General features: G+C 44.5%; 2 protein-coding genes across 11 annotated transcripts in view; both read right to left on the bottom strand.

Annotated features, from left to right (window-relative positions):
• The window catches only part of LOC106573164 (thyroglobulin-like), an 85,566-nt gene extending 69,348 nt beyond the window's left edge, over positions 1-16,218 (bottom strand). The window contains exons 1-17 of the mRNA XM_082959374.1: positions 16,134-16,218; positions 13,946-14,054; positions 13,525-13,622; positions 13,097-13,285; positions 12,725-12,884; positions 10,979-11,085; positions 10,109-10,252; positions 9,687-9,872; positions 8,881-9,390; positions 8,457-8,698; positions 3,918-4,074; positions 3,450-3,594; positions 3,099-3,235; positions 2,706-2,843; positions 1,161-1,238; positions 965-1,047; positions 123-243 (exon numbers count right to left, since the gene is read on the bottom strand). Of these exons, the coding sequence (XP_082815500.1) occupies positions 123-243; positions 965-1,047; positions 1,161-1,238; positions 2,706-2,843; positions 3,099-3,235; positions 3,450-3,594; positions 3,918-4,074; positions 8,457-8,698; positions 8,881-9,390; positions 9,687-9,872; positions 10,109-10,252; positions 10,979-11,085; positions 12,725-12,884; positions 13,097-13,285; positions 13,525-13,622; positions 13,946-14,054; positions 16,134-16,203 (2,674 nt within the window). The 5' untranslated portion in view covers positions 16,204-16,218. The remainder of the gene's footprint in view (positions 1-122; positions 244-964; positions 1,048-1,160; positions 1,239-2,705; positions 2,844-3,098; positions 3,236-3,449; positions 3,595-3,917; positions 4,075-8,456; positions 8,699-8,880; positions 9,391-9,686; positions 9,873-10,108; positions 10,253-10,978; positions 11,086-12,724; positions 12,885-13,096; positions 13,286-13,524; positions 13,623-13,945; positions 14,055-16,133) is intronic.
• Positions 16,219-16,802: 584 nt separating this feature from the next.
• LOC106598824 (PHD finger protein 20-like protein 1) overlaps positions 16,803-26,810 on the bottom strand; it is a 38,074-nt gene continuing 28,066 nt past the window's right edge. For 8 of the 10 annotated variants that reach the window (XM_082959346.1, XM_082959334.1, XM_082959348.1 and 5 more), the window contains 8 exons: positions 26,316-26,389; positions 26,018-26,128; positions 25,404-25,503; positions 24,687-24,882; positions 24,277-24,438; positions 23,909-24,092; positions 20,006-20,216; positions 16,803-18,722 (listed from right to left, as the gene is read on the bottom strand). In XM_082959346.1, the coding sequence (XP_082815472.1) occupies positions 18,580-18,722; positions 20,006-20,216; positions 23,909-24,092; positions 24,277-24,438; positions 24,687-24,882; positions 25,404-25,503; positions 26,018-26,128; positions 26,316-26,389 (1,181 nt within the window). In that variant the 3' untranslated portion in view covers positions 16,803-18,579. The remainder of the gene's footprint in view (positions 18,723-20,005; positions 20,217-23,908; positions 24,093-24,276; positions 24,439-24,686; positions 24,883-25,403; positions 25,504-26,017; positions 26,129-26,315; positions 26,390-26,810) is intronic. The other 2 variants (XM_082959341.1, XM_082959347.1) reach the window with 2 other exon arrangements.

Here is a 26,810-nt window from a genome sequence, read left to right as displayed (position 1 = left end):
GACTGCTATATATGATTGATTGTTATAAGTGATTGACTGTTATATGTGATTGATGGTTATATGTGATTGATTGTTATAAGTGATTGATTGCTATATGTGGAGTGTGTTAAACATGTCAGTACATGTGAGGTCTCCACTGGGACTCAGGGTAGCAGGCTGGATGGTTTCCCCAGAAACAGGACTGACACACCAGGCTCCACCTCCACCTGAAGACCCCTTCTGGAGCACAGAGAACTGGCCACTCTGGAAACACACAGACAGCACCACAACCACTGGTATCAAGGACACATACTGTACATACAGGACAATAGAAGAAGACTTTATTGTCCAATAGAAACTGGTGTTGTGCTTTATACCAACCCCTCAGAGACACAGACAGAAGTTACAGCAAGGAGGAGACCGGCAGAAGTTACAGCAAGGAGGAGACCGACAGAAGTTACAGCAAGGAGGAGACCGACAGAAGTTACAGCAAGGAGGAGACAGACAGAAGTTACAGCAAGGAGGAGACCGACAGAAGTTACAGCAAGGAGGAGACCGACAGAAGTTACAGCAAGGAGGAGACAGACAGAAGTTACAGCAAGGAGGAGACAGACAGAAGTTACAGCAAGGAGGAGACAGACAAAAGTTACAGCAAGGAGGAGACCGACAGAAGTTACAGCAAGGAGGAGACCGACAGAAGTTACAGCAAGGAGGAGACCGACAGAAGTTACAGCAAGGAGGAGACCGACAGAAGTTACAGCAAGGAGGAGACCGACAGAAGTTACAGCAAGGAGGAGACAGACAGAAGTTACAGCAAGGAGGAGACAGACAGAAGTTACAGCAAGGAGGAGACAGACAGAAATTACAGCAAGGAGACAGACACGAGTTACAGCAAGGAGACAGACAGAGCAGAATTACGGCAGAATAAAACAAAGCTAATCAATTTCCTGATATTTATGCTCAACATTCTGGTGAGGATATTCACCAGTTCACAAGTCGGGATGTAGGAGGACTGTGTCCAGTCAGAGAGCAGAGCCTGAGCATAACCTCTCTGACACCGGGTCTGGCCTGGAAGACGAGAGGAGATTTCCAGAAAACAACTCAAATAATTCAACAGGAGTGCTATCCTTACATACAGAACAAAGAAAGTCAGTGAGAAACTATATAATGTCCTGTCTTACACTGTGGTCTCTGCAGGGAGCGACTGGTCAGGGAAGCTGGGATGTATCCTCCTTCCTCATCCACACACCAACACTGACCTGGAGACAGTTTCAACTCAGTCAATATAACACCGACCTGGAGACAGTTTCAACTCAGTCAATATAACACTGACCTGGAGACAGTTTCAACTCAGTCAATATAACACTGACCTGGAGACAGTTACAACTCAGTCAATATAACACTGACCTGGAGACAGTATCAACTCAGTCAATATAACACCGACCTGGAGACAGTATCAACTCAGTCAATATAACACCGACCTGGAGACAGTTTCAACTCAGTCAATATAACACTGACCTGGAGACAGTTACAACTCAGTCAATATAACACTGACCTGGAGACAGTTACAACTCAGTCAATATAACACTGACCTGGAGACAGTTACAACTCAGTCAATATAACACTGACCTGGAGACAGTTACAACTCAGTCAATATAACACTGACCTGGAGACAGTTTCAACTCAGTCAATATAACACTGACCTGGAGACAGTTTCAACTCAGTCAATATAACACTGACCTGGAGACAGTTACAACTCAGTCAATATAACACTGACCTGGAGACAGTTACAACTCAGTCAATATAACACTGACCTGGAGACAGTTTCAACTCAGTCAATATAACACTGACCTGGAGACAGTTTCAACTCAGTCAATATAACACTGACCTGGAGACAGTTACAACTCAGTCAATATAACACTGACCTGGAGACAGTTACAACTCAGTCAATATAACACTGACCTGGAGACAGTTTCAACTCAGTCAATATAACACTGACCTGGAGACAGTTACAACTCAGTCAATATAACACTGACCTGGAGACAGTTACAACTCAGTCAATATAACACTGACCTGGAGACAGTTTCAACTCAGTCAATATAACACTGACCTGGAGACAGTTTCAACTCAGTCAATATAACACTGACCTGGAGACAGTTACAACTCAGTCATTATAACACTACAGTACCAACTCAGTCATTATAACACTGACCTGGAGACAGTTTCAACTCAGTCAATATAACACTGACTTGGAGACAGTTACAACTCAGTCAATATAACACTGACCTGGAGACAGTTTCAACTCAGTCAATATAACACTGACTTGGAGACAGTATCAACTCAGTCAATATAACACTGACCTGGAGACAGTTTCAACTCAGTCATTATAACACTGACCTGGAGACAGTTTCAACTCAGTCAATATAACACTGACCTGGAGACAGTTACAACTCAGTCATTATAACACTGACCTGGAGACAGTTACAACTCAGTCAATATAACACTACAGTACCAACTCAGTCAATATAACACTACTGTAGCTACTTCATTAGTCTTATCTGTTTCCAACCAACATATTATGAATAAAACAAAGAGACGTTGCTCATTATGAGAGGTGTCCTTCTAGAAGGGTCTAGAGAAGGTATAATGACCTGTACTGTGGCTTGTATTACACTACTACAGTTACAATGTAGAGCTGGGTTTGAGGTTGGAGGTGTGACTCTGACCTGTGCTGGGGTGGCACTGGGTGGGCAGCCACTGTCTGTGGGCATCACACTGGGGCCTGTAGGGCTGGTAGCCCAGCAGTAGAGACTGTCTCTCCTCCACAGATGCTGCCTGCTGGCTCTGCCAATAGAACCGCAGGGCTGGGGAGAGACAATGCAACACGGAGGTTCACACCGTGTTGACTGCAATATTATGGACATGTTTCAGTTAATAACAACAACAAAAAACACTATGACAGAGAAACAATGACATTGAGATGACAGTAAATATTACAATAGTAGCCACCTAACACTCTTTAGTAGTTCACTCCTGGCAATGAAAGAAACAAGTATAGAGCACATCACGCAGAGGATATGACATCATATCCAGAGGATATGACATCACACCAGACGTACTGGAGTGGGCAGCAAGTCGTAGAGCAGAGTGGGAGTGGCTCAGCAGCCTATCAGAGAGCAGAGTGGTCTGGTCGGAGGAGGAGAGGGCGTGGAGTAGCTCGTCAGAGGTCAGACGGAGACCTTCAGCTAGAAGGTAGCTGAACCCCAGAGGAGAACATCCAGCAGAAAAGCATGAGTTGACAAACACAAAAACGTTGGAGAGGTGCTGACTGACGGAATAGTACAGTGTTTTTATTTAAATACAATGTATTATTAATATTATACATAAATATAGTCAGACTCTATACATGGTTCAACAATGTGATGGGTAAACACCCAGGTGTCGACACACTGTCTCTACTTCAGGGATACCTGTAGCCCAGAGGGACGTGGGAGCTGTTGGAGAGGAGGACCAGACGCTCAGCCTCCTCCTGGAACTGGTCCACCTCAGCCACCGCCAGGGAGCAGGAGCCTGGAGCTGGTCCTGGGGAGGGAAGGGGAGAGAGAGGGGGAGGACCTGGAGACAGAGGAAAAGCTCAAACAATTGATATGTCCAAAATGACACCCTACTCCCTTAATAATGTGGTAGTTTGGACCACAACACCCTACCCCCTTAATAATGTAGTAGTTTGGACCAGGACACCCTACCCCCTTAATAATGTAGTAGTTTGGACCAGGACAAGGTACAGCTAGATGGACTGCACACTATGGGCCAGTTTACCGGACACAGATTAAACCAGGTCTTGGACTAAGAAGCAATTTCAATCTCCATGGAACATGCTTTTCAGTCCAGGACTAGGCTTAATCTGTGTCTGACGAGTGGTGGCTCTGCCTACTCACACTGAACAGTCTGTCCTACAGGGATAGTGGCATGTCTCTCTCCCAGGAGGTCCTGACAGAAGCAACTCTTTCCCAGACACTGCAACGCCACGTAGCTCCCGTCCTCCGCACACTTCGGCATGAACACCTCTACCCCAGCAGCCTGGCCTGACTTCACCTTCAAAATGTATCAAAGTATATTTGCAAATGCACATCGTAGGTTTACACAGTACAGTACAATGAAATGCTTACTCTCAAGCTCTCTGCACAAACAGCGTAACCAACATGTAAAGTTTTCAATAAAGATACAATAAAAAAATACAAAGTGAGTTCAAATACAGCTCAGAGAAAAGAGTCAGTACTGTAGTTATTTACAATACAGCATAGAAAGAAGAGTCAGTACTGTAGTTATTTACAATACAGCACAGAAAGAAGAGTCAGGATAAAGGTAGGGAAGAGTCAGTACGGTAGTTATTTACAGACAGGATGAAGGCAGAGAAGAGTCAGTTCGGTAGTTATTTACAGACAGGATGCAGGTGGAGAAGAGTCAGTTCGGTAGTTATTTACAGACAGGATAAAGGTAGGGAAGAGTCAGTACGGTAGTTATTTACAGACAGGATGCAGGCAGAGAAGAGTCAGTTCGGTAGTTATTTACAGACAGGATGCAGGTGGAGAAGAGTCAGTTCGGTAGTTATTTACAGACATGATGCAGGTAGAGAAGAGTCAGTTCGGTAGTTATTTACAGATAGGAAACAGGTAGAGAAGAGTCAGTTCGGTAGTTATTTACAGACAGGATGCAGGTGGAGAAGAGTCAGTTCGGTAGTTATTTACAGACAGGATGCAGGTAGAGAAGAGTCAGTTCGGTAGTTATTTACAGACAGGATGCAGGTGGAGAAGAGTCAGTTCGGTAGTTATTTACAGACAGGATAAAGGTAGGGAAGAGTCAGTACGGTAGTTATTTACAGACAGGATGCAGGCAGAGAAGAGTCAGTTCGGTAGTTATTTACAGACAGGATGAAGGTGGAGAAGAGTCAGTTCGGTAGTTATTTACAGACAGGATGAAGGTAGGGAAGAGTCAGTACGGTAGTTATTTACAGACAGGATGAAGGTAGGGAGGAGTCAGTACGGTAGTTATTTACAGACAGGATGCAGGTAGAGAAGAGTCAGTACGGTAGTTATTTACAGACAGGATGCAGGTAGAGAAGAGTCAGTTCGGTAGTTATTTACAGACAGGATGCAGGTAGAGAAGAGTCAGTACGGTAGTTATTTACAGACAGGATGCAGGTAGAGAAGAGTCAGTTTGGTAGTTATTTACAGACAGGATGCAGGTAGAGAAGAGTCAGTTCGGTAGTTATTTACAGACAGGATGCAGGTAGAGAAGAGTCAGTTCGGTAGTTATTTACAGACAGGATGCAGGTAGAGAAGAGTCAGTTCGGTAGTTATTTACAGATAGGAAGCAGGTAGAGAAGAGTCAGTTCGGTAGTTATTTACAGACAGGATGCAGGTGGAGAAGAGTCAGTTCGGTAGTTATTTACAGACAGGATGCAGGTAGAGAAAAGTCAGTTCGGTAGTTATTTACAGACAGGATGCAGGTAGAGAAGAGTCAGTTCGGTAGTTATTTACAGACAGGATGAAGGTAGGGAGGAGTCAGTACGGTAGTTATTTACAGACAGGATGCAGGTAGAGAAGAGTCAGTACGGTAGTTATTTACAGACAGGATGCAGGTAGAGAAGAGTCAGTTCGGTAGTTATTTACAGACAGGATGCAGGTAGAGAAGAGTCAGTACGGTAGTTATTTACAGACAGGATGCAGGTAGAGAAGAGTCAGTTCGGTAGTTATTTACAGACAGGATGCAGGTAGAGAAGAGTCAGTACGGTAGTTATTTACAGACAGGATGAAGGCAGAGAAGAGTCAGTTCGGTAGTTATTTACAGACAGGATGCAGGTGGAGAAGAGTCAGTTCGGTAGTTATTTACAGACAGGATGCAGGTAGAGAAGAGTCAGTTCGGTAGTTATTTACAGATAGGAAGCAGGTAGAGAAGAGTCAGTTCGGTAGTTATTTACAGACAGGATGCAGGTGGAGAAGAGTCAGTTCGGTAGTTATTTACAGACAGGATGCAGGTAGAGAAGAGTCAGTTCGGTAGTTATTTACAGACAGGATGCAGGTAGAGAAGAGTCAGTTCGGTAGTTATTTACAGACAGGATGCAGGTAGAGAAGAGTCAGTTCGGTAGTTATTTACAGACAGGATGCAGGTGGAGAAGAGTCAGTTCGGTAGTTATTTACAGACAGGATGCAGGTAGAGAAGAGTCAGTTCGGTAGTTATTTACAGACAGGATGCAGGTGGAGAAGAGTCAGTTCGGTAGTTATTTACAGACAGGATAAAGGTAGGGAAGAGTCAGTACGGTAGTTATTTACAGACAGGATGCAGGCAGAGAAGAGTCAGTTCGGTAGTTATTTACAGACAGGATTAAGGTGGAGAAGAGTCAGTTCGGTAGTTATTTACAGACAGGATGAAGGTAGGGAAGAGTCAGTACGGTAGTTATTTACAGACAGGATGAAGGTAGGGAGGAGTCAGTACGGTAGTTATTTACAGACAGGATGCAGGTAGAGAAGAGTCAGTACGGTAGTTATTTACAGACAGGATGCAGGTAGAGAAGAGTCAGTTCGGTAGTTATTTACAGACAGGATGCAGGTAGAGAAGAGTCAGTACGGTAGTTATTTACAGACAGGATGCAGGTAGAGAAGAGTCAGTTCGGTAGTTATTTACAGACAGGATGCAGGTAGAGAAGAGTCAGTTCGGTAGTTATTTACAGACAGGATGCAGGTAGAGAAGAGTCAGTTCGGTAGTTATTTACAGACAGGATGCAGGTAGAGAAGAGTCAGTTCGGTAGTTATTTACAGATAGGAAGCAGGTAGAGAAGAGTCAGTTCGGTAGTTATTTACAGACAGGATGCAGGTGGAGAAGAGTCAGTTCGTTAGTTATTTACAGACAGGATGCAGGTAGAGAAGAGTCAGTTCGGTAGTTATTTACAGACAGGATGCAGGTAGAGAAGAGTCAGTTCGGTAGTTATTTACAGACAGGATGCAGGTGGAGAAGAGTCAGTTCGGTAGTTATTTACAGACAGGATGCAGGTAGAGAAGAGTCAGTTCGGTAGTTATTTACAGACAGGATGCAGGTAGAGAAGAGTCAGTTCGGTAGTTATTTACAGACAGGATGCAGGTGGAGAAGAGTCAGTTCGGTAGTTATTTACAGACAGGATAAAGGTAGGGAAGAGTCAGTACGGTAGTTATTTACAGACAGGATAAAGGTAGGGAAGAGTCAGTACGGTAGTTATTTACAGACAGGATGCAGGCAGAGAAGAGTCAGTTCGGTAGTTATTTACAGACAGGATGAAGGTGGAGAAGAGTCAGTTCGGTAGTTATTTACAGACAGGATGAAGGTAGGGAAGAGTCAGTACGGTAGTTATTTACAGACAGGATGAAGGTAGGGAGGAGTCAGTACGGTAGTTATTTACAGACAGGATGCAGGTAGAGAAGAGTCAGTACGGTAGTTATTTACAGACAGGATGCAGGTAGAGAAGAGTCAGTTCGGTAGTTATTTACAGACAGGATGCAGGTAGAGAAGAGTCAGTACGGTAGTTATTTACAGACAGGATACAGGTAGAGAAGAGTCAGTTCGGTAGTTATTTACAGACAGGATGCAGGTAGAGAAGAGTCAGTTCGGTAGTTATTTACAGACAGGATGCAGGTAGAGAAGAGTCAGTTCGGTAGTTATTTACAGACAGGATGCAGGTAGAGAAGAGTCAGTTCGGTAGTTATTTACAGATAGGAAGCAGGTAGAGAAGAGTCAGTTCGGTAGTTATTTACAGACAGGATGCAGGTGGAGAAGAGTCAGTTCGTTAGTTATTTACAGACAGGATGCAGGTAGAGAAGAGTCAGTTCGGTAGTTATTTACAGACAGGATGCAGGTAGAGAAGAGTCAGTTCGGTAGTTATTTACAGACAGGATGCAGGTGGAGAAGAGTCAGTTCGGTAGTTATTTACAGACAGGATGCAGGTAGAGAAGAGTCAGTTCGGTAGTTATTTACAGACAGGATGCAGGTAGAGAAGAGTCAGTTCGGTAGTTATTTACAGACAGGATGCAGGTGGAGAAGAGTCAGTTCGGTAGTTATTTACAGACAGGATAAAGGTAGGGAAGAGTCAGTACGGTAGTTATTTACAGACAGGATGCAGGCAGAGAAGAGTCAGTTCGGTAGTTATTTACAGACAGGATGCAGGTGGAGAAGAGTCAGTTCGGTAGTTATTTACAGACAGGATGAGGGTAGGGAAGAGTCAGTACGGTAGTTATTTACAGACAGGATGAAGGTAGGGAAGAGTCAGTACGGTAGTTATTTACAGACAGGATGAAGGTAGGGAAGAGTCAGTACGGTAGTTATTTACAGACAGGATGAAAGTAGAGAAGAGTCAGTTCGGTAGTTATTTACAGACAGGATGCAGGTAGAGAAGAGTCAGTACAGTAGTTATTTACAGTCGTGCTGGGGGAGTGTCATAAAGTAATTACCTTCTGGGCAGCCGCTCGCTCCCTCTCGCATCGTGACGGACACCTTGGCCTTTGACCATTGGAGCGTGACCCTGTGACCTCCTGACCCTGGGGGTCAACACACCAACACTCCGAGCCTTGGCACTGGATCTCCTGATACTGGCCGCTGTCATCACAGCTGGGCACGTACAGGGCAGAGGGCTCCCTCTCACAACCAGCACCACCGGACTGGGCGCTCTCAAACAGGACCCTGAACAGCTCACCTTTTGAATTCAAATGATTTTCATTTATTTGGGTAAAAAAACAACTAATACAGTAAGATGTACATTGAATCCCCAGTGGACAGCACATTTATCTAAACACTTGTTTCCAAAGAGGTCCTCGATGGTAGAAACAAATAGCTTGTAATGATTTTTAAAAGTCAAGACGAAGTTACAAAACAAACCTAGCTGGGTGCTGTCCTCAGCTTTGGATAAGAGGATGGTTTGGCGTAGGGTGGACAGGAAGTCCACGTTTTCCAGGGTGGCGCTGATGAGTTTAACTAGATCTTGGTTGTTTGTCAGACTGGCTTGACTGAAACTCAACGTCCCGCTGACACCGACGGCCCCAGTGAAGTTAAACATCCCAGCGTTTCCTAAGAACTTTCCTCCGAACAGGTTCTCCTGGAGTCTCTTGGGGTTGGAGGCTAGAGCTAGGGCCTTGAGGGCCATGGCCCCGCTAGGGAACATCCCCTGGATCGTCTCAGCCAGGATGTCTCCTAAATCGGATCGCTCAGAAAGAGACTCCATTAGAGACCCCAGCAGGAGCTGTTGGAGTTGGGGGCTGCATGGAGACAGGGGGCTTGGGGCTGAGTGTGTCTGTGAGTCCTTGGCTGATGGCACCGGACCTGAGGGGCTGGAGAGGAGCCTGGAGAGGGCCTGGCGACGCTCAGAGGTACAGTCCTTCACTCCAGCACCTGGGTTCAGTAGAGGGAAAATGCCATGTTTCTATGAATTTTCTGTAGGCCTAAAATATTGACTATTGTTTTTTAATGACTTCTATGTACAGCATGATAACCAAATGAATTTCCACCTGTGGGATAATAAAATCGACTGAAATGAAAATACAAAACAGCGCAGATAAGCTTTCATTCAGTAAGCGATTCTTGAGGTGTGCTCTCTTTCTGCACAGTCAATGGTATGGTACTGTTGGTTTGGAACACCTAAATGGTCAAATCACTATTTGAATCCAACAACACTGTTACTTAGTTACCACAGTCAGGGGATCCTCCATGTTGTCGTGTCCCAAAGATCTCCTTCCCTGTGGGGTCGACACACCAGCACTGCCCATCCGCCTGGCACTGGGTTGGCACGTAACCCCCGTTGGAAGTACAGGACGGCACAAACACATTGCCAGCTTGGGCACCAGCGGATCGCTCGCTCTCACAAGGGCTGGGGCCTACATGACAGGTAGAGGGAGAGAGGGGAAATATAATGGAAACCAGAGGAGGCTGGTTACAGGAGGACAGCTTATAATGATAGCAGGAATAAAGTGAATGGTATCAAACACATGGAAAGCACGTGTTTAATGTGTTTGATTCCAGTCTATTTATTCGCTATGAGCCTGTCCTACAAATGAAGGTGCCACCAGCCACCACTGATAGAAACAATGCCAGATTGATGAAACTAACGTACATCTAAACCTGCCACTCATCGCCAGCTGGATGGCCAGGAATCTCCTCTGTAGGATGCGGTACATGTTGGTCTGGGAGAAGGAGAGGCCAGGTTCCAGACCTGAGAAGGCTGTGTCATACACCTCATCTAGCAGCAGCTCCACACCTGAACACAGGGAAACAAGCATTTTACTAACACACACTGTTTAATAGCGGCACGTCTTGCTCTTCATTGTAATCAGAGGGCTGATATAAATACTATGCATGCCAGTCTCTCTTGGTTAAGAGTTGAGGAGAGACTGACTGCATCACTTCTTTTACATTTTTATAAGAAACTTTCATGTGTTGAAAATCCCAAATTGTTTGCATAGTCAACTTAGACACAGCTCTGACACACACACTTTTCCCACCAGACATGCCACCAGGGTCTTTTCAAAGTCCCCAAATCCAGAACACGTTCAAGAAAGTGTACAGTATTATATAGAGCCATGATTACATCCATTCCATCTCATATTGCTCAAATAAACAGCAAACCTGGTTTCATCAAACTGATAAAGCAACACCTCACAACACCTCTATTGATATGTGACATTTTAAATGTATGTAGTTCTGTCCTTGTCTATTAATGTTCTGTATTATGTTTCATGTTCTGTGTGGACCCCAGGAAGAGGAGCTGCTGCTTTCTCAACAGCTAATAGGGATCCTAATAAAATACAAAATAGTTATTTAAAAATATCTATTTCTGATTCTTGATGAAAATCCAGTTAAGAGTTATTGTAAATAATGGTTCCTCTGTGTGTGTGTGTGTGTGTGTGTGTGTGTGTGTGTGTGTGTGTGTGTGTGTGTGTGTGTGTGTGTGTGTGTGCACCTGTTGATGTTGCATCTATCTCACCTGTGCTGGGGAGCTCCCTGCCTCTGCTGTCAGCACAGAAACAGTAACTGGACACCTCTGGGAACATCTGTCTGAAGCTGCTGAACGTCTGGAATACTTTAGGGAACCTGTGGGAGATATCACACCTCTTCTCACTTCACTCTGTCTAAAATAGGCTAATAGAAGAGTAAAATACATGACAGTACTCTATAATACTAATTATAATACTACAATACTAATTATGGTACTATAATATACAGTACATGAAGATGACAAAGTAATTCAAGTTATCAGGGAGGAACTCATTATAGTTGTAATGAGTTAGCTCTTCCACGAAGATGGAAAGTATTTCTTTAACTTACAACATTGATTCACATACAATACTCTCTTCAAGAGTGCCTGCCTTGACAGTAAAAGGAAGCCTCAAAATAAAGATTTCATGTACTAAGTCGTCGCCATCATCCTTTTATTTGTTTGGCCGATATAAAAAAGGAATCTCTTCCTTTACGTTTTTTGATCTTGGAGTCATTTGAGAAATGTCTGCTGGCTGGCTGGCAGTTAAGACCAGTTCCTGAGTGGTTTTAGAGGACCAGGAACAACTTGACTCTTGACCCCTTGGCTGTACTTGGCTGGAGCCTGGAGTGATAACAGAGACAGTCTTGGCCAGGCTGGGGGCCAATCATGCAGAGTTCACTGCACAAGCCCGGGTGCAAACACTAAGTAGGGAATATGATGCTAGTTGTTGCCTAGAGACGGATGTCAAAACATCCTCTAGCCAGAAATAGACACAAGACCAAAATGATTATTATAAATTATAATTCAAGGTCTGAAAGTAGACATTTTTGTGTAGGCCTCTGTGGTAAGGGCTGGAATTTTTGCAGCTGCGCTAACTAAAAAGGACTGAAAGCCCTCCACATAAAGGAGATGAACGGCATACACTCATGAGATTGACAACGTGTAAACTATTGTCCAAACCCACATTCCAGATGAAAAGTTTACACATTGGTGGATTATCTGAAACATCTGGAATGATTACATTGTTTACTTTAGACACTGTGAAACATGTTTAATGAATGTGGGGAGGCAGGTAGCCTGGTGGTTGGAGTGTTGGGCCAGTAACCGAAAGGTTGCAAGATCGAATCCCTGAGCTGACAAGGTAAAAATCTGTCGTTCTGCCCCTGAACAAGGCAGTTAACCCACTGTTCCTAGACCGTCACTGTAGATAAGAATTTGTTCTTAACTGACTTGCCAAGTTAAATAAAAGGTACAAAAATTAAAATGTGTGAATTCTAAAAATTACAGTAAGTTCCCAGGAGACCAAGCATCTCTGTTCCAGTCACCATACACAAGAATAGGATGCTATCAGGTCAGCAGTGTAGAGCGAGGAGGGAGAGATAAAGTGAATTTAGGCTCCCAGTTCTCCTGCCACCGTGTCTAAATCCTGTCCCTGGGTCTAAGCATTACGTTGCCATCTACAGGCAGATACTATAAAAAGCTTTGTACAGGATCCCAATACACAGCCAGGTCAAAGTAAACCCCAGCAGTCTGATAGATCTCACACCTTCAAACACCAACTGAAGGATGAGATTCCAACGGTCTAACAGTGAATGTCAGCGTCCCAAACGGTACCCTATTCTCCTGATATAGTGCACCACTTTTGACAAGAGCCCTATGGACCCTGGTCAAAGTAGTGCACTACACATATGGAATAGGGTGTCATTTGGGGCGCAAACTTAGAGTGCATATCTTTCCCTTCCAGGCACTCACCTGTTGAACGTGTGCAGCAGATCCAAGACCATCCTGTCAGTGGTGTTGACAAACTTGCACTGCACGGAAAGGAAGGAGCCGTCGGCCGAGCAATGAGGGGGGGAGCGCTCCCCGACGCCGTGGAGGAGACGCCTCGATCTCACCTCACAGCTGCCTGGGCCTGAGGGAAAAGGTTGTTCTGATCAGCTCTCCTCATTTATATATTACTGTGCTGTGTGGCTAAGTTGGTAGAGCATGGCACTTGCAACGTCAGGATTTGTGGGTTTGATTCCCACTGGGGCCACACATTAGAAAATGGATGCACATAATACTGTAAGTCATAAATGACATATCAATACACAACACAAGTCATCCTGCTCCTAACTAACTCACACTGAGAGGGCTTTCCGTTCTGCCGGGTCCCGTAGATCTCCATGCCCTCCAGGTCTACACACCAGCACTGTCCCCGGGCGCTGTCACACTGCACCGCCTGGTACTCCCCAGAGGCCTGGCACTGGGGTACCAGGGGGGCATCGCCACTCAGCAGGGCCTGCTGTCTGTGGAGCTGGCAGGACGTCAGACCTGTGGGAGGAGGAGGAGGAAGAGGAGGTAGAGGAAAAGGAGGAGGAAGAGGAGGAAAAGGAGGAGGAAGAGGAGGAGGTCAACGACGATAGACAGCATTTACATAGTGCATCTCAAAAGGTCTTCCAGTGTTCAACATGAGCCTGGCTAGGGTTCCAAAAGGAGAATTCATCCCATCTAGCACCAATGTGGTTTCACGTTAAAACAGATATTTCTAGGAAGAGGGGCGTTCTGCTCACAGTACACAGCTGATCCGTTCTGTCTGGTTCCAGAGATCTCAGCTCCCTCAGCGTTCACACACCAGCACTCACCACCAGCACCGCTGCACTGGACGTGTCTGGAGTACACAACAGTTAGAAGAGAGAAGGGAACAGAGGTCACTTCCCTAATGGCACCCTATTCCCAATCCCTATGTAGTGCACTACTTGCCTAAGGCTCCGGTCAAACGTAGTGCACTACATAGGGATAGGGTGCCATTTGGGACAAATACATGGAAATTGTTTCTTTACTGTCCTGGCTATCTTTACCGTCCTTGCTAGCTTTACCGTCCTGGCTAGCTTTATCGTCCTAGCTGGCTTTACCGTCCTAGCTAGCTTTACCGTCCTTGCTAGCTTTACCGTCCAGGCTAGCTTGTGTCAAATACAGCACTGTAAGGTATACCTGAATCTCCCATCCTCTGAGCACTGTGGGACATGGTCTTGTTGCCGGGCAGAACTAACACCACGTAGCGACTCACACTGACTCAGGGTCTCAGACTCCAGTTGGTATTCTGAAAACAGCAGCAAATACAATTTAGTCGTTGAAAACTGTCTCCATTTCTTGTCAGGAAATGTACATTTTTCTTCTACTTACATACACAGAGCCCATACACATAGGAAACAGACAGAAAACATAAACACAGCCTAAATTATATTACAATAAATACACTACATGGCCTCATTCCACAATCATGGGCATTAATGTTGTTGGTTCCCCCTTTGCTGATATAACAGCCTCCACTCTTCTGGGATGGTTTTCCACTAGATGTTGGAACATTGCTGCGGGGACTTGCGTCCATTCAGCCACAAGAGCATTAGTGAGGTCGGGCACTGATGTTGGACGATTAGGCCTGGCTCACAGTCGGCTTTCCAATTCATCCCAAAGGTGTTTAATGGGGTCAGGAACCTGTGCAGGACAGTCAAGTTCTTCCACACCGAACTCGACAAACCATTTCTATAAGGACCTCGCGTTGTGCACCGATGGCATTGTCATGCTGAAACAGGAAAGGGCTTTCCCCAAACTGTTGCCACAAAGTTGGAAACACAGAATCGTGCAGAATGTCATTGTTTTCTGTAGTGTTAAGATTTCCCTTCACTGGAATTAAAGGGCCTAGCCTGAACCATGAAAAACAGCCCCAGACCATTATTCCTTTTCTACCAAACTTTACAGTTGGCACTATGCTTTGGGGTAGGTAGTGCCAAACCCAGGTTCGTCGGTTGGACTGCTCCAGATGGTGAAGCGTGATTCATCACTCCAGAGAACGTGTTTCCACTGCTCCAGATGGTGAAGCGTGATTCATCACCCCAGAGAACGTGTTTCCACTGCTCCAGATGGTGAAGCGTAATTCATCACCCCAGAAAACGTGTTTCCACTGCTCCAGATGGTGAAGCGTAATTCATCACCCCAGAGAACGTGTTTCCACTGCTCCAGATGGTGAAGCGTAATTCATCACTCCAGAGAACGTGTTTCCACTGCTCCAGATGGTGAAGCGTAATTCATCACCCCAGAGAACGTGTTTCCACTGCTCCAGATGGTGAAGCGTGATTCATCACTCCAGAGAACGTGTTTCCACTGCTCCAGATGGTGAAGCGTGATTCATCACCCCAGAGAACGTGTTTCCACTGCTCCAGATGGTGAAGCGTGATTCATCACCCCAGAGAACGTGTTTCCACTGCTCCAGATGGTGAAGCGTGATTCATCACCCCAGAGAACGTGTTTCCACTGCTCCAGATGGTGAAGCGTGATTCATCACTCCAGAGAACGTGTTTCCACTGCTCCAGATGGTGAAGCGTGATTCATCCCCAGAGAACGTGTTTCCACTGCTCCAGATGGTGAAGCGTGATTCATCACCCCAGAGAACGTGTTTCCACTGCTCCAGATGGTGAAGCGTGATTCATCACCCCAGAGAACGTGTTTCCACTGCTCCAGAGTCCAATGGCGGCGAGCTTTATACAACTCCAGCCGTGGCTTGGCATTGTGATCTTAGGCTTGTGAGCGGCTGCTCGGCCATGAAAACACGTTTCACGAAGCTCCCGACGAACAGTTCTTGTGCTGACGTTGCATTCAGAGGCAGTTTGGAACACGGTAGCGAGTGCTGCAACCAAGGACACGATTTTCTTTGCACTATGTGCTTCAGCACAAGGTGGTCCCGTTCTGTGAGCTTGTGTGGCCTACCTCTTCACAGCTGAGCCGTTGTTGCTCCTAGACGTTTCCACTTCACAATAACAGCACTTACAGTTGACCGGGGCAGCTCTAACAGGGCAGAAATTTGACAAACTGACTTGTTGGAAAGGTGGCATCCTATGACGGTGCCACGTTGAAAGTCACTGAGCTCATCAGTATGGGCCATTCTACTGCCAATGTTTGTCTATGGAGTTTGCATGGCGGTGTGCTCAATTTTATACTGGCTGAAATAGCCGAATCCACTAATTTGAAGGGGTGTCCACATAGTTTTGTATATATAGTGGATATACAAAATAATGATAAACATAGAAAAAGCATCATCAGAAATAAGAGGTTTAAATTATAGCTGAAAATAACTTTGAAATATTCAAAAACCCAAGATAAACTAAGAGCCCTAAGGTGTTACCTGAAATCTTCCCGTCAGACAGACAGAGGCAGCACAGCAGAATGGAGGAGATCTGAACCAGGCTCATCATCTTCCTCAGTCTGTCCCTCCGTTGAACTGTGAGGAGACTGGGACTAACGCTCTGGATTTATACCATCAGTGCTATCTGCAATGTCATCCTCCCTAGGTAGTCACTGCACTCAGGATGGAGTGTGTGACACACGTGGTCCTCACTCACCAAACATGGAACACTCGTGTGTTTGGAACAATGGAAATTCTGGAACATTCTAGTGGGAGCAGCCAAGCCTGAGACTCAGAGGGCCATAAGAAGAGAGGAGTTGGTCATGCAAGACTTGACCTGGGATGCATTAGAAACCTAGAAACCAATCGGAAGAAAACGGACAGAAACGTCGGAGGGACGATCTGAATTTGTCCAATAAGAAACTGTTGTTTACGTTGCAAAAAAAAATTATACGGTTTACACTAATAAATACGACCCAGGTGAACATGACTTGCACCTTCAGGACGATGCTCTTTCAAGAGCCAACGGATGACAGGTTTCTGAAGTCAAATGACATAAAACAAGTCCAGCAACAGACAACACAAATGAACAATTGAATGTGTAACAGTATAACACACACACCAACTTGGTAATATAATCATTGAAAATAATAACCGTAAGACGAGAAATTAAATATCCAGAATATCTTTTTTAATGGCATTGTACATGTAGTAAATCACATAAAGAACAGGTCTTAAATAAACTCTTAATGTACAGCTGGTATATGTCAATAAAAATCTACTTTGTTTTATACCCTACCGGCTGGTTCTAAAACACTTTTTATACAGGTTAATAGAAACGCTAAATAAACATAGTCATTTTTCTTCAAGTATATTTTATCCTCTTATGCCTTCTATAGATTCCTCATCTTTACAGTTATAAAACTGTACATAAAAAGACCCAACAACAGCAATCAACACATTGCTTTTTATACGCATTTACATCCAGCTGGCAATTTAGCTTACTGTGGTACAAGTCAAACGTGTCCACTTAGTCAGAAGACATTGTGGTGTTGTGACGTAGCAGCCATACTGGGGCCGTACTGAAAGCATCAAAAACCCCACAGACAGAGGCTACGTCCCCAAATGGCACCCTATTCCCTACATAGTGCACTACTTTTGAACAAGCTCCATAGGGCTCTGGTCAAAAGTAGTGCACTACATAGGGAATAGGGTGCCATTTCAGGATGTGTACACAGAGACAAACGTGCCACAGATGTCCCGTGACATCAAGGCCATTCCGTGGTTGTCATGGAGATATCCTGAAGACACACAGTCGTATGTCTGTCTGTGGATTGGGTATATTATATACACCAGTAAAATATACTCATCCTTTCCCATGTTGAATCAGTGAGAATGATAACATTGTAAACTTGGTGGTTCATACTTTCAGACTTGGCACATAAGAGAATGAAAGTTAATGATTGTAAAAGGTGGCAATAGATTCCTGAAATGAAATCAGAATGCAGCCGCTAAATGACTGATGTTAGCACTGGTTTTTAACAAATCATCTAACCATAGTGTGAACTTGAGGGGGAACTCGAAATTTTAAAACATCTCAAACAAGTTTCAGACCACGCTTCCAAAACAGAACAGATTTCTGGCAGGTTAAAGCTTGATACAATATCATCTAACATTCACCTTGGTGATTTCGTTTTTGCATTAACTCATATCACACAAGCAAGGCTTCTACAGCTCTGCTCCTACTGAGGCAAGAGAGTGATGGGATGTTTCCCAAATGGCCCCCTATATTCTGTAGTGTACTACGGTCTAAAGTAGTGCACTATAAAGGGAATAGGGTTCTATTTGGGATGGGCCCATGAGGTGATATCATTGCATTTTAATAATCTAATTGAATTAAATTGAATTTCAGCTATATCATAGAATGCGTGTGAACGATTTAACGTACGTGGACAAACCCTCATTCCTGGTTATGAAAACGTTGTGGGAACTTCATAACAGGGAGTCTTAGTTAAAACAACAAACGTCCTGGGCCCTACAAACTAATACTGTATTCAACTGGTACTTTTCATCCAGAAGTCCCATTTTGTCAACTCAATACTTTGTTACTCCAACTCAAAACACTCTTCTTTCTAATACCAAGAGTCCACTGGACTCAGCTCTTTCCTGTTGGTCTCTATACATCCATTCATCCCCCTTGTATTGAGCCAACTGAAGGTGTGCTCAGTTTGACAGTTTATGGACCACAGCAGACGGTGTGCTTCGGTGCCAGAGAGAGAGGACGGGGTTCCTGTCTGTCTGTATCAGAGGGTAGTGGGTACACCCTGGGTTTGGATTGGACTCTCCTCTGTCAAGTGCTGTGATGACACCAGATGCCTAGTGCTGTGGCCATACTAACCAGGGCCAGACACGGGCCAGACTCTGGCTAGGTCAGGCCAACCCAAACTCACACAGAACACAGGGTGCTCATCTGTTGCACCTTGCTCAGGTCTGTGAGGAGCTGCTTGATGCGGTGTTTGAGCTGAGGCAGTCTGGCCAGGGGGTCCGGAGGCTCCAACTCCCCAGTGAAGTCCAGCCAGCTCTCCAACACTGAGGGACACAGAGAGATAGAGAGACGGTTAGGATCTAATAAAGTAAGAACAAGTTCCTCCTTCATTTACAATGGGGTCATTACCTCCTACTCCTTTGGTAGTAGTCTACAGGACAGTGTATTAGTCTGTAGAACAGTGTATTATTAGTCTATAGGATAGAACAGTGTATTATTAGTCTATAGGACAGTATTATTAGTATATAGGACAGTATTATTAGTCTATAGGACAGTATTATTAGTCTATAGGATAGGACTGTGTATTATTAGTCTATAGGATAGGACTGTGTATTATTAGTCTATAGGATAGGACTGTGTATTATTAGTCTATAGAACAGTGTATTATTAGTCTATAGGAAAGTATTATTAGTCTATAGGACAGTATTATTAGTCTATAGGACTGTGTATTATTAGTCTATAGGATAGGACAGTGTATTATTAGTCTATAGGATAGGACAGTGTATTATTAGTCTATAGGATAGGACAGTGTATTATTAGTCTATAATACACTGTTAGTCTATAATATGTTTAAAGTAATGACTAAAGAATTCCACCCTGAAACGTATAAGACTATGTGAAATGTATTAGAATTATAAGACTATAATCCAATAATGTATGTGTGAGACAAGGGTGAGAAATGTATGGTTGAGAAAACAAAAGACAAGTGTATAATTAGTCTATAGGATAGGACAGTGTATTATTAGTCTATAGGATAGGACAGTATTAGTCTATAGGATAGGACAGTATTAGTCTATAGGATAGGACAGTATTAGTCTATAGGATAGGACAGTATTAGTCTATAGGATAGGACAGTATTAGTTTATAGGATAGGACAGTATTAGTTTATAGGATAGGACAGTGTATTATTAGTTTATAGGATAGGACAGTATTAGTTTATAGGATAGGACAGTGTATTATTAGTTTATAGGATAGGACAGTATTAGTCTATAGGATAGGACAGTATTAGTTTATAGGATAGGACAGTGTATTATTAGTTTATAGGATAGGACAGTATTAGTCTATAGGATAGGACACTATTAGTCTATAGGATAGGACAGTATTAGTTTATAGGATAGGACAGTATTAGTCTATAGGATAGGACAGTATTAGTCTATAGGATAGGACAGTATTAGTTTATAGGATAGGACAGTATTAGTTTATTGGACAGTGTGTAATTAGTTTATTGGATAGGACAGTGTATTATTAGTTTATTGGATAGGACAGTGTATTATTAGTTTATTGGATAGGACAGTATTTATTGAATAGGACAAACGACCCCATTTACCATCAAGCTCCTTCTCTATGAGGTCCATCCTGCCTGCCACCTGGTTCTGAACATCTTCTATGTGAGTGAGGAGATTCATTTGCCACTGGAGACAGTTCCTGGCATGTTCCACTGAGTCTGGTCCCCTCTCATTCAGACAGCCAGGCACAGCCAGCATTGAGTCTGGTCCCCTCTCATTCAGACAGCCAGGCACAGCCAGGGCAGTTGTCTTCTGTTGACAACACACAGCATTAACTCAACCACAAAAATCCAATCAAAATTGATCGCAACACATTTTACAATTCAAAAAATAAAAATGAAAGCCGGTAGCCTAGTGGTTAGAGAGGCGAGACAGCGACCAGAGGGTTCAAATCCCGGGTCTGACAGGAAAAATCTGTCCCGGAAGTGAGCTGGCAACCGGAGGGTTACATGTATCAAACCCTAGATACCAAGGCTTGCCTTTGTGCACTGCTCCACGGGCACCTCCCAGCACCTACCTCTCCATGTAGTGTATTGTCTTTAGGAGAGGTTGAGATCAACAGTCCCCTGTTCCTACCTCTCCATGTAGTGTATTATCTTTAGGAGGTTGAGATCAACAGTCCCCTGTTCCTACCTCTCCATGTAGTGTATTATCTTTAGGAGAGGTTGAGATCAACAGTCCCCTGTTCCTACCTCTCCATGTAGTGTATTGTCTTTAGGAGGTTGAGATCAACAGTCCCCTGTTCCTACCTCTCCATGTAGTGTATTATCTTTAGGAGAGGTTGAGATCAACAGTCCCCTGTTCCTACCTCTCCATGTAGTGTATTGTCTTTAGGAGGTTGAGATCAACAGTCCCCTGTTCCTACCTCTCCATGTAGTGTATTGTCTTTAGGAGAGGTTGAGATCAACAGTCCCCTGTTCCTACCTCTCCATGTAGTGTATTATCTTTAGGAGGTTGAGATCAACAGTCCCCTGTTCCTACCTCTCCATGTAGTGTATTATCTTTAGGAGAGGTTGAGATCAACAGTCCCCTGTTCCTACCTCTCCATGTAGTGTATTGTCTTTAGGAGGTTGAGATCAACAGTCCCCTGTTCCTACCTCTCCATGTAGTGTATTGTCTTTAGGAGAGGTTGAGATCAACAGTCCCCTGTTCCTACCTCTCCATGTAGTGTATTGTCTTTAGGAGAGGTTGAGATCAACAGTCCCCTGTTCCTACCTCTCCATGTAGTGTATTATCTTTAGGAGGTTGAGATCAACAGTCCCCTGTTCCTACCTCTCCATGTAGTGTATTATCTTTAGGAGAGGTTGAGATCAACAGTCCCCTGTTCCTACCTCTCCATGTAGTGTATTGTCTTTAGGAGGTTGAGATCAACTGTCCCCTGTTCCTACCTCTCCATGTAGTGTATTGTCTTTAGGAGGTTGAGATCAACAGTCCCCTGTTCCTACCTCTCCATGTAGTGTATTGTCTTTAGGAGAGGTTGAGATCAACAGTCCCCTGTTCCTACCTCTCCATGTAGTGTATTATCTTTAGGAGAGGTTGAGATCAACAGTCCCCTGTTCCTACCTCTCCATGTAGTGTATTGTCTTTAGGAGAGGTTGAGATCAACAGTCCCCTGTTCCTACCTCTCCATGTAGTGTATTGTCTTTAGGAGAGGTTGAGATCAACAGTCCCCTGTTCCTACCTCTCCATGTAGTGTATTGTCTTTAGGAGAGGTTGAGATCAACAGTCCCCTGTTCCTACCTCTCCATGTAGTGTATTATCTTTAGGAGGTTGAGATCAACAGTCCCCTGTTCCTACCTCTCCATGTAGTGTATTGTCTTTAGGAGAGGTTGAGATCAACAGTCCCCTGTTCCTACCTCTCCATGTAGTGTATTGTCTTTAGGAGAGGTTGAGATCAACAGTCCCCTGTTCCTACCTCTCCATGTAGTGTATTATCTTTAGGAGAGGTTGAGATCAACAGTCCCCTGTTCCTACCTCTCCATGTAGTGTATTATCTTTAGGAGAGGTTGAGATCAACAGTCCCCTGTTCCTACCTCTCCATGTAGTGTATTGTCTTTAGGAGAGGTTGAGATCAACAGTCCCCTGTTCCTACCTCTCCATGTAGTGTATTGTCTTTAGGAGAGGTTGAGATCAACAGTCCCCTGTTCCTACCTCTCCATGTAGTGTATTGTCTTTAGGAGGTTGAGATCAACAGTCCCCTGTTCCTACCTCTCCATGTAGTGTATTGTCTTTAGGAGGTTGAGATCAACAGTCCCCTGTTCCTACCTCTCCATGTAGTGTATTGTCTTTAGGAGGTTGAGATCAACAGTCCCCTGTTCCTACCTCTCCATGTAGTGTATTGTCTTTAGGAGGTTGAGATCAACAGTCCCCTGTTCCTACCTCTCCATGTAGTGTATTATCTTTAGGAGGTTGAGATCAACAGTCCCCTTAGGAGAGGTTGAGATCAACAGTCCCCTGTTCCTACCTCTCCATGTAGTGTATTGTCTTTAGGAGAGGTTGAGATCAACAGTCCCCTGTTCCTACCTCTCCATGTAGTGTATTGTCTTTAGGAGAGGTTGAGATCAACAGTCCCCTGTTCCTACCTCTCCATGTAGTGTATTGTCTTTAGGAGAGGTTGAGATCAACAGTCCCCTGTTCCTACCTCTCCATGTAGTGTATTATCTTTAGGAGAGGTTGAGATCAACAGTCCCCTGTTCCTACCTCTCCATGTAGTGTATTGTCTTTAGGAGAGGTTGAGATCAACAGTCCCCTGTTCCTACCTCTCCATGTAGTGTATTGTCTTTAGGAGAGGTTGAGATCAACAGTCCCCTGTTCCTACCTCTCCATGTAGTGTATTGTCTTTAGGAGGTTGAGATCAACAGTCCCCTGTTCCTACCTCTCCATGTAGTGTATTGTCTTTAGGAGAGGTTGAGATCAACAGTCCCCTGTTCCTACCTCTCCATGTAGTGTATTATCTTTAGGAGAGGTTGAGATCAACAGTCCCCTGTTCCTACCTCTCCATGTAGTGTATTGTCTTTAGGAGAGGTTGAGATCAACAGTCCCCTGTTCCTACCTCTCCATGTAGTGTATTATCTTTAGGAGAGGTTGAGATCAACAGTCCCCTGTTCCTACCTCTCCATGTAGTGTATTGTCTTTAGGAGAGGTTGAGATCAACAGTCCCCTGTTCCTACCTCTCCATGTAGTGTATTGTCTTTAGGAGAGGTTGAGATCAACAGTCCCCTGTTCCTACCTCTCCATGTAGTGTATTATCTTTAGGAGAGGTTGAGATCAACAGTCCCCTATTCCTACCTCTCCATGTAGTGTATTGTCTTTAGGAGAGGTTGAGATCAACAGTCCCCTGTTCCTACCTCTCCATGTAGTGTATTATCTTTAGGAGAGGTTGAGATCAACAGTCCCCTGTTCCTACCTCTCCATGTAGTGTATTGTCTTTAGGAGAGGTTGTGATCAACAGTCCCCTGTTCCTACCTCTCCATGTAGTGTATTATCTTTAGGAGAGGTTGAGATAAACAGTCCCCTGTTCCTACCTCTCCATGTAGTGTATTATCTTTAGGAGAGGTTGAGATAAACAGTCCCCTGTTCCTACCTCTCCATGTAGTGTATTGTCTTTAGGAGAGGTTGAGATAAACAGTCCCCTGTTCCTACCTCTCCATGTAGTGTATTGTCTTTAGGAGAGGTTGAGATCAACAGTCCCCTGTTCCTACCTCTCCATGTAGTGTATTATCTTTAGGAGAGGTTGAGATCAACAGTCCCCTGTTCCTACCTCTCCATGTAGTGTATTGTCTTTAGGAGGTTGAGATAAACAGTCCCCTGTTCCTACCTCTCCATGTAGTGTATTATCTTTAGGAGGTTGGGATGAAGTTCCATCCCAGTTGGACCTGGTGTACAACTGATAAATAAAGTGATCGTCTTGAAAACAAACAAGAGACAATGAAGATCAACAACACCTTTCTTACTTCCTGTTCCTTGGCTGTGAAGTGGGTGGAGTGGGAGGCGGGGTTAGTATTAGCCACCACCAGGTCCTCCTCCACCCCTCCTCCCTCCTGGCTGTTGGAGCCGTGGGGGTCTGCAGCCGGCCGGTCTGTAGAGGGCCAGTGCTCCAGCTGTCCGGGGCTGGGGGGTTTCTGGTAGCTGTAGAGCAGAGAAGACTGATTACAAAGACTAGACAACGATCAATAAAATACATTATGAGCCCACTGTAAACTAGTGACAGGGACCAATACCGCTAATTCAACACAATATGGCTCATGTTTGATTCCATACCAGTGGCCATCGTTACTAAAAACAGGTATTACACAGACAGCTGAACATGTACCTGTGTTCACTGGTGATGTAAGTGTCTGTCTTGGAGGAGTTCTGGTTGTTCAGAGAGTTGTCTGTCAAGTGGATGCAGTCAGGGAGACCGCCCATGGGCTGGTCCTCGTCAGAGTTCACCCATGACCGAGCCCAGAAGTGCAAATTGGGATTGTGTTTGTTCCTATAGGTGGACAAGGAAGTAATGGTTCATTTAGACTCCAAATGATCATGGATCCGTTTCAAATAGCACCCTATTCCCTTTATAGTGCACTAGATTTGACCAGAGCCCTATGGCACCCTATTCCCTTTATAGTGCACTAGATTTGACCAGAACCCGTACTACAGATAATGAGTTTCACAGTTCTTTGCACAGATGTGTTCTCTTTAGTGTGATGAAAACATTGCCCTACGTGTTGAAAGGTGACCTACTGTAGTATGTCCATCTTCAGCTGTAGTCCGTGAAGGACGTTGTTGACACTGAACACGTCTGCTAACAGCTGATGGGTGGACACGCTGGTCTTACAGTTCTGCTCAGAGTAGTTCTCAGAGAGGAAGGACAAGCCGTACATCTGACCCTTGTTCAACCAGTCTTTGTCATGGAGATATTTGGCACTCCACCTTTGACCTAAACAACAAAAACAAAGGGACATGTCAGGAAAACAACCAACATGTTGATGATAATAATAATGTAGGAATATCTTGGTCTTGGTTGTAAATTGTAAAGGGTAGGTAGAAGTTGTCTAGCCTGAGTGCCAGTCTTGGTTGTAAATTGTAAAGGGTAGGTAGAAGTTGCCTAGCATGAGTGCCAGTCTTGGATGTAAATTGTAAAGGGTAGGTAGAAGTTGCCTAGCCTGAGTGCCAGTCTGTTTGTGCTATCATACCAACTCCTTGTCACTCATGGTCATGTTTGGCTTGACAATGACATCAATGGCTCAAGAGCACAAACAGATCTGAGACCAGGCGATAGAAGGAGACAACAGATCTGAGACCAGGCGATAGAAGGAGACAACAGATCTGGGATCAGGCTAAAAGTTGCCTCTAACCACTGACACAGGGTGAGATTATCTTTCATCCCCCTAATGGTTTAGGTTGGGGAGTAATCTGATCCTAGATCTGTGGTTAGGGGAGTGTAGGGTATGAAGTTACCTGGAGGGTCTCTGCAGATGTAACATATGTACTGGTCCGGGATGCTATCCTCCAGAAGCCCCATACACACACTGTGCTGCCAGCACATACACTCCTCACACTGAAACACAGAGAGAGAGACTGAATGTGTGTGTGTTTAGGTGGAAACAAATACTATCTGAACCCAGGTCTGAAACATGTATAACACATTTTATTTAACCAAGCAAGTCAGTTAGGAACAAATTCATATTTACAATGACAGCCTACCCCGTCCAAACGCGGACGGGCGCCGCCCTATGGGACTCCCAATCACGGCCGGTTGTGATACAGCCTGGATTCGAACCAGGGTGTCTGTAGTAACGCCTCTAGTACAGCTATGTAGTGCCTTAGACCACTGCGCCACTCAGGACGCCCATATTAGAGGCCTGAAGGGAACGCCTTGGCGGAGCTTGTGGCAGACTTGTACTTTGTACATGCATTTGTTGTAAACTCTCCAGTTAACTGATACTAAAGAGTGATTCATTTAATATTAACTTCAGGTGTCCCTGGTGTTGAATTTACACCACAAGTGACTGGGATTTTCCAACCCCACTTCAGACATAACACTAGTCTGAGGGCTCCAGTCAGTCCAGTACCTGAATCATGAATCCATTCTCCTCGTCCATCTCACAGATACAGCGGACGATCTCCTGGGTACCATCCTCATCCTCCTCCTGGAAGTCCTCCATGTTCACAGAGTCAAAGTCCTGGTCGGAGGGTTCAAAACAAACCCCCTTAGTCATGTTGTCACCCTGAGTCACATCTATACATTTCCTAAGCTATAACACACAATCTATTACATAGAGGAGGATCCTGAAGGACCATGGAGTCCAGTCTGCTTCCTGTTTTCTATGTTTCCAGAAACAAATGATGGTAGTATCGTGACAACCCTACCTGGTTGTACTCATCTCCACTAAACAGCAGGCTCTCTGTGGTCGAGTCCTCCAGGAAGTCTATGTCTGACAGGTCTAGAGAGGGAGAGTGGGGGAGGGAGAGAGAGAGAGGGAGAGAAAGAGGGGAGAGAGAATAAAAACAAGTGTAAACACACGGCTCACATTCTTTACAACATATATCTTGACGTCATTTAAATTGTGAGAACTTCAGCAAAGCATCACCTAAAGTTTGCCTAGTTGACAGTTATCTAAATACCAAGTGTGATCACCACAGAGTAACATAACAGTCTATTCCAATACTGAAAGGCTGAATAAAGGCTAGGAGGGGCGTAAACACCGGTCAGAACCTTAAAAAACAGTTTAACCCCAAATTGGACCCAGTTGACACTGTTAGATAACAGTCCTTAGCGATGTTTCTTCATTTCCCAAGTACTGTTGGCTACCCCAATGTGATATATAGAAGTAAGGCCACTGATCACAGTCGACCACATTCATT

This window comes from Salmo salar, chromosome 02, assembly GCF_965601325.2.
Source record: "Salmo salar chromosome 02, fSalSal1, whole genome shotgun sequence".
NCBI lineage: Eukaryota > Metazoa > Chordata > Actinopteri > Salmoniformes > Salmonidae > Salmo > Salmo salar.
Note: the sequence above shows the minus strand (reverse complement) of the source record. Positions and strands in the feature narration are given on the sequence as shown.